This window comes from Chelonoidis abingdonii, chromosome 14 (assembly GCF_003597395.2).
Source record: "Chelonoidis abingdonii isolate Lonesome George chromosome 14, CheloAbing_2.0, whole genome shotgun sequence".
NCBI classification, from domain to species: domain Eukaryota; kingdom Metazoa; phylum Chordata; order Testudines; family Testudinidae; genus Chelonoidis; species Chelonoidis abingdonii.
In genome coordinates this window covers 38,050,418-38,057,770 of record NC_133782.1, presented here as the reverse complement: position 1 = coordinate 38,057,770, position 7,353 = coordinate 38,050,418, and the positions used below count along the sequence as shown (strand labels likewise).

General features: G+C 54.3%; 1 protein-coding gene across 2 annotated transcripts in view; it reads right to left on the bottom strand.

Annotated features, from left to right (window-relative positions):
• Positions 1–1,051: 1,051 nt before the first annotated feature.
• The window catches only part of LOC116839032 (alpha-1B-glycoprotein-like), a 12,479-nt gene continuing 6,177 nt past the window's right edge, over positions 1,052–7,353 (bottom strand). The window contains exons 2-6 of one of the 2 annotated variants that reach the window (XM_032804680.2): positions 5,890–5,928; positions 4,997–5,296; positions 2,985–3,305; positions 2,336–2,437; positions 1,052–1,521 (exon numbers count right to left, since the gene is read on the bottom strand). In XM_032804680.2, the coding sequence (XP_032660571.1) occupies positions 1,352–1,521; positions 2,336–2,437; positions 2,985–3,305; positions 4,997–5,296; positions 5,890–5,928 (932 nt within the window). In that variant the 3' untranslated portion in view covers positions 1,052–1,351. The other variant, XM_032804679.2, reaches the window with a different exon arrangement.

The following is a 7,353-nucleotide window of genomic DNA, read 5'->3' as shown; positions in this document are numbered from 1 at the left end:
TGCAGCGTCAGAGCTGGGAAGGGGGACTCGGGGTCAGAGCTGGGAAGGGAACACAGGAGAACAGACTCTGTCGGCGTATAAAGATAAGCCCGGCTGGTGGGAAGGGCTTTGGAATATGCTTGCTTGGAAACTAACCCCAATAAACATGCCAGTGTCTGCACTTCGGTCTCCTGGTCCTTTGCTGCTTGCTGTCTGCATGACAAGAACCAGGGAAGTGGGAGGGCGAAGGGAAAACCCTCTAACAGACGCCCCATTGCTGGGCCTCCAAACCCCACTGTGGGAGCAGCATCAAGTCCCCCGCCCACAGCCAGCCTCACCCCAATGGGACATCTCAGCAAGGCGAGAAGTCGGCATGATGTGCAGGGGACACCAGCCCAGGGAGACTCTGCCGGGCAGCTGTAAGAGAAGGGAAGGGAGGGGATGGGAATTCTGGGGCTGGGAACGAAGGGAGGATGGGGAAGATTAAGAAAAAGAGAGAGAGAGATGGGAGAACTTGAGAGAGAGGAGAACATCAGACAGAGCCCAGGAGTCCTGGCTCCCAGCATCTCCATCCTAACCACTAGACTCCACTCCCCTCCTGAGCCAGGGATGCACCAGACAGGCCCTGATAGTGTCAGCTCCCCGTGTATGTCCCAGCCCAGCACATTTGGGAGACAGAGGAGGGGGAGGTGAATGAATGAATGACATGGATGAGGAGACAGGATGGGGGGAAGGGAGTTCAGTGTCACATTCGGGGGCAGGATTTGGCCCTGACTATCACTGAAATGACGAGAACTGTAGCAGGCCTGCTGCAATGACCGGCCCCTCCCTCATGGGCTGCCTCTCGCTCTCATCCTCTAATTTCAGGGCTAGGTGGCTGTTTTCTGCTCTACTGGGTGGCTCAGCAATTGGTAGAAACTGCTGTCCTCAGGCCCATTCAACAGGGGAAAGAGTTGCAGTCTGTGGTCCAAAGGAGAATCACCCTTCTGTTTCAGCAGTGCAGGGCCAATGAAACACACCATGTGGGGGACAAAATAACCACAGTGAAGGAAACAAGAGTCAGAGACCAGAAGGGGCTAAAAAAAAAGGTCTAATTAAAAGCTGGAGATGGGGGGATTTACACGGATTCATACAGCTTTGAATATACATAGAGAAGGAATATCTGAGGAGAAATGAGAATATAATCTTTCTTTCTTTCTTTCCTCAAAACATGCCCATCTGGTTTCTCCCAATTTTGCAGCAGAGAAAGTGACACACAGTTTGTCTGTAGTATTTCAGGAGCAGAACAGTCTCCCCTGAACCCAGCTGAGCTGTGGAGCTGGCCAGCCATCTGTGAGCAGGGGAGGAATATTCACAGTCAGTATCTGAGCCTTCAGATCTCCTCCATGTAGTCATTCCTATGGGGCTGGGGCATGGGGCTGGAGATGTGGTTTGCCTTGGCGGTCACAGAATGACCAGACTGACCAGTGACCAGCTGAATCGGAACTGAGTAGTAATCTGATTGAGATGGGTCTGAGCTGCCTGTGTGCGCCTCCTTGGAACCTGAGAATGAGAAAAGCACATGGCAATGCTCAGATCAGAAAGAAAGAAAGAGGCTTGGGGCATGTTTTGAGGGGGTATCTTTTTGGAGCAAGTGAAGTGATGAAGCCAGTAATGGGTGACTGCGGGGTCACAGTAGGGGGTGCTGTTCTGCAGGGAGCAGGGCAGGGATCTCAATAGGGGGTGCTGTGTTGTGGGGAGCAGGGAAGGGGCTCTGTAGGGGGCGCTCTGCCCTCGTTATCAATGCTATTGCCAATGTCCCTGTATAGCACTAGGCGGCGCTGTGCTGCAGCTAGAGGGATGCCTGACCCTTCGGGGGGTGCTGTCCCATCAATGATCGTGCTGGAGCTGTGGATGAGATATGGAGCTGCTGCAGTTACCTGGGAGTCTGCATTCACATTTCTCTCTGGCCTGCAGTGCTCTGCCATCTGTGTCCAGCTGCCGCAGGCCACCCCAGAGATGGCTGCATCTGGAGGAGTGATCCCCCTGTGGCATTACGCTGCGGCTGCCCACCAGCTGCCACATCCCACCCAAGAAGCAGCTGCCTTTCAGCCTTGGGCATTCCTAGACAGTGTACTGGGTGGCGGTTACCCAGGTGCCCCTCCCCAGAGGTGGCTGCATTTCAGCAGGTGGAGCTTAGGGGTCAGAAGAGGAGATATAATGGTGTAGATGGTGGACAGATACTAAGGTCAGTGTTGCCTGCAGCAGCAGCTGCTTTGCCAAGTAAGACTCAGGAGGAGAAATTTCAGGGTCCATCTGTTTAAGCTACTCCAAAGTCCTGCGAAAACAGGGGGAGGGAAGGGAAATGTGCAATTACCTTTGCCCTTCATGCAGAGGTGGGAGATGAGGAAGATGAGGCCATTAATGGTGAAGAACGACCCACCCACAACGAGGTCCCGGACCCAGTAATGGCCGTGGGCTGCAAAAAGGAGGAAATTGCTCAGAAATTTTACACTGGCAGGAGTGTGTGTCCCTGCTGCCCCCTGCTGGAGGGAATGAGACCAGCACAACATATGTGTGTGTGTGTGCGCGCATCACTGCTGCCCCCTCCTGTAGGGGATGTGCACAATGTCTCTGTGTGTGTGTGTGTGTGTGTGTGTGTGTGTCCCTGCTGCCCCCTGCTGGAGGGAATGAGACCAGCACAACGTGTGTGTGTGTGTGTGCGCGCATCACTGCTGCCCCCTCCTGTAGGGGATGTGCACAATGTCTCTGTGTGTGTGTGCCCCTGCTGCCCCCCTGCTGGAGGGGATGAGCTCTACTGAGTGTATGTTTGTGTGTGTTTGCTGGGCACTGCTGGAAGGGATGAGCCCTGCTCAGTGTGTGCGTGTGTGTGTCATTGCTGGCCCATGTTGGAAGGGACGAGCCCTGTTCAGAGTGTGTGTGTGTGTGTGTGTGTGTGTGTGACTTCTACCCCATGCAGGAAGCATTAAGAATATCTTAGACTGGTGAGTCTGGGGCAACTTCACCTGTCACGGTAACATTCACAGCCAAGCTTCTTAGGGACAGAATCCACCTCCCGCTCATGTTCTCCTCGTACGCACAGGTGAATTCCCCGGTGCTGCTGGGACCAGCTTGCGGGATGCTGAGCGTCATAGAGCCAGTCCTGGTCTCTGCTGTGCTGACCTCAGACCCCACATCCCCGGCGACGAGCTCAGCTCCTTCCTTGTAGAAGTGAAACCTCCGCTCGCCAGCACTGCTGGGGGCCATGCAAGTGATGATCAGGGGGAGCCCTTTGCTCACCACTCCGGATGGAGGATCCACACTCAGCGCCGGCCAGGGAGGGAAGTCTGAGGGTAGGAGAGGCAAAAAGAATGAATCTGGGGTGTGTGGGGGGGGGTTACATGGGGGGAATGCAGAGATGTTGCCCAAAACTCAACACTGGTAAGATTCAAACTGGTACCTCGTGCCTCCCTGCATGAGGACCTTTGTGTAGCTGCGAGTGAGAGCCTGGGGTTTACTCCTTCCTCCAGATTCTACAAGGTGAGTGTTGTTAGCCATTCGTTTGTCATGGTGGGGAACAGGTTCTGGGAACGTAGGTATCATAGACTCATAGGACTGGAAGGGACCTCAAGAGATCATCTTGTCCAGTCCCCTGCACTCATGGCAGGACAAAGTATTATCTAGACTGTCCCTGACAGGTGTTTGTCTAACCTGCTCTTAAAAATCTCCAATGACGGAGATTCCACAACCTCCCTGGGTAATTTATTCCAGTGCTTAACCAACCTGACAGTTAGGAAGTTTTTTCCTAATATCCAACCTAAACTGCCCTTGCTGAAATTTAAGCCCATTGCTTCTTGTCCTATCCTCAGAGGTTAAGAAGAACAATTCTTCTCCCTCCTCCTTGTAACAACCTTTTCTGTGCTTTATGTATCAGGTTGTCTTGAGTGAGGGGCATATGCTGGATGTGGATGCTACTGACAGTCAAGTAACAATGTTGGGTACCATGTTGTTGGCTGTTGGGTAGACATGATGAATTGCTATATTGCTGGCTATTGGATAGTCATGATGAGTCTCATGTTGCTGGCCGTTGGGCAGCCATGTTGAGCGGCCATGTGGGGCGGCCATTTTGCCAGCTTTTTGTCAGCCGTGTTCAGTGACCCTGTTAGTTGGGAAGGCATTTCGGATGTCATGTTGTTGACTGTGTCTGTTGGATCGCCATAGTGTGTGGCCTTGTTGTTTGTAGTTGGATAGCCATATTGGGTTGCCATTTTGTTGATAGTTTGGCAGCCATTTTTGGTTACTCTTATGTGGGAAGTGAAGGGCATGTTTGGTGACTATTTCTGGCAGCCTGATTTCCATAATTTGGCGCAGTATTTGTACAGTGGCTGAGGGTGTTCCTAGCTTTTGGGTAAGCATGTCAGTGAGTCATGTTTCTGGAAGCCTGGAGATTGTGTTCTCAGTTGGTCAGACATGTTGGTAGACTATATTTTTGGTAGTCATGGCCGGGGGCGGGGCGGGGGGGGTTAGTCAGTAGTTTGGAAGCCATAATTCTGAAAGCTGAGATGTTTGATATCAGTTTTGCAGCTGAGTTGGCTGCCCATGTTAGTGGCAGTAGGTTGTTGTCAGCAGTTGGGTAGCGATTATTATTTATTATTTAGGAGCTCTTGTCCAGGCCCGGAATTCCAGTGGGGTAGGCGACCAATATTGGATTGCCATGTTGTCAGTAGTGGGGAAACCATACTGGAGGGCCATATAGTTGGCAGCTGGACAGCCATGATGAGTGGACATGTTGTTTGTAATGGAGCAGCCATGTTGTTGGTAGCTGGGCAGCCATGTTGGGTGGCCATGTTGTTGGCAATTGGTCAGCCATACTGTGTGGCTGTATTCACTGAGGGATTAGCTCCGGTGGGCAGCCATAGTTGGGAACTGAATGGCATGTTGGGGGACTGTGTCATACTTTTCTCCGCTTATGTGTTTGTGCATCTTGGAAGTGTTCACCTCTGACCCTAAGGAATGGTAGAGCCGGTGCAGAGCTCACCTTTTACTCTGATGAGGACAGCATCGCTCCTGCTGGACCTTTTCCAAGCACCGGCTTGGCCTATCCAGTAGTCGCACTGGTACGACCCCTCATCCTTAGGCCCTGCGAGGTTTATGCTGTAAGTGTGGCTTCTCCTGGATGAAGCTGGGACTGAGATGGCCTTTCCAATATTGCTGTAGTACTGGAATCCTTCAACTCTATCCACCGAAGGAGGAGCAGAGCACTTGATTTCAACAGTGTCTCCGGGGAGGTACTCCTGCTTCTGGGGGTTCAGGGACAGTGATGGGGCCGCAGGGGCACCTGGGAAAGAAAAGCTTCCATTGGCATTAGTTGGGAAGGAAAGCAGAAGCAGCAGCCAAGTGAGAAGCCCACAGATGCCCCACATCCAACCCTCAGATACGGGCTACCACCAGACCAGGCCAAAGAATTAGGACCCCGCCCCCTTGGAGCATACAGGCACAGAACTGGGGGGCGGGGGCAGAAGAAGAGGCAGATGGGGTGAAGCAGGAGGAGAATGTTCTGCAATGATCAGGCATGTTCCTAAACTGGCCTTTCAAGACTTCAGAGGACAATGCATCTCAACAAGCACATCGTCACCTGCTGATGTACCCTCCCCTCCCCACTTGGGGGGCAGCAGGGTACCCATCCAGCCTCTGGACTCTCTGGGCTGAGACTCCAAGAATTTGTCTCATCTATGGGCCGCTCTGGGGTGGGGCTGGCATTGGTCCTGGGCTGGACAAAGCCGGAGCTTGGTGTGTCCAAGGGGGGACTAACAGGAGATCCCCACAGACCCAAACCCGTGGCATTCCAAGCCCCAGCACAGGCAAATTCTCCTCTAGAGACAACCCCACCCCAAAATGAGTCATCTCAGAGAGCACAAGAGTCGGCCTTACCTGCAGGGAGCACTGGCCTGGGGAGAATCTGGAAAGCGGCTGAAAGATAGGAGAGAGGATGAGTCAGAGATCTGGGGAGGGAGAAGTGTGATGAGAGTCAGGACTGCTAGGAGCAAGGCAGGGGGGTAGAGGGAGAATGGGGAGTGGGATAGGTGATGGGTTTCCCCCCCCGGGGGGCCACTTGGAACTGGGGTACCACTGAGCCCACCTGACCGGGCTCCCTTTGCACTGAATTGCTGAGGGAAGCCAGCCAAACCTGCCTCAGGCTTCAGCCTCACTTTACCAGCATACACATAGGTAGGGACACCCCCAGCTGCAGCTACACACAGATGTGGAGATCAGCTCTGCATGGGAAGGCTGAGCTGAGGAATTGCACCCCACCTGTCTAGAGGGTGAGCCCGACTTTGTACCGTCCTGTGCTGCCCAGAGAAGTCTACAGCAGGGGTCAGCAAGCTTTCAGCAGTGCTGTGCCGAGTCTCATTTAAGGGTTCACATGCCGGTCATACATTGCAACGCTTTTAGACGCTCTCGCTCCGTAAGTCTATAAACTATTGTCATATGTAAAGTAAACACGTTTTTTAAAATGTTTAAGAGGCTTCATTTCAAATTAAATTGAAATGCAGATCTCATCAGTTTAGTGCAGTGGTTCTTAACCTGAGGTGCATGCACCCCCTGGGGCAGGGCCAGTGCAAGGATATTTTGAGCCCTAGGCAAAAATTCCACCTTGCGCCCTCCCTGCCCCGCACATCAGTTCATTGAGGGGCAAATCCCAATGAGCCTTTATAGATCCCAGGGGTCAGCTGTGCCCAGGGGCTGTTCCCCAGACCAGGTTCCCCCTCCCCACCTCCTGAACTCCCCTGCAGGGTGCACAGCCCCACCGCGAGCCCTCCTCACCCCACCCCAGCGGCCCCCACCCCGAATCCACTCACTGGCTTTGCTGGGCTTGGGGCACTGCAGCAGCTCGGCAGGGAGGAGCCGCCTTCCAGAGGCACCGGAGAGCCAGAGCATCCTGCTTGCGGCAGCAGCGAGCCCCAGCCATGGGGGAGCCGGCACAGTGCAGGGGGGCAGCAGCCCTGCAAAGGCGGCGGCGCCACTAGCATGGAGCAGCTGCGCATCCCCCCTGCCCCTCCTGCTCAGGCTGTGGTCCGGTGCCCCCCCAGGGGCTCCTGCAGGCTGCAGTGGATGTATGCAGGCTCCAGCCCCCATGCGCCACCAGCTCCCCCCTTCCCTAAGGTTACCATATTTCACCAATCAAAAAAGAGGGGAGAGACCTGCCCTAGCCCCGCCCCCATCCACTCCCTCTCACTTCCCACCTGGACTGCCCCCGTCAGAACCCCCAACCCCCCTGCTCCTTGTCCCCTGACTGCCCCCTCCTGGAACCCCTGCCCCTAACTGCCCCCCAGAACTCCACCCCCTACCTACACCTCCCTGCTCCTTGTGCCCTGACTGCCCCCTCCTGAGACC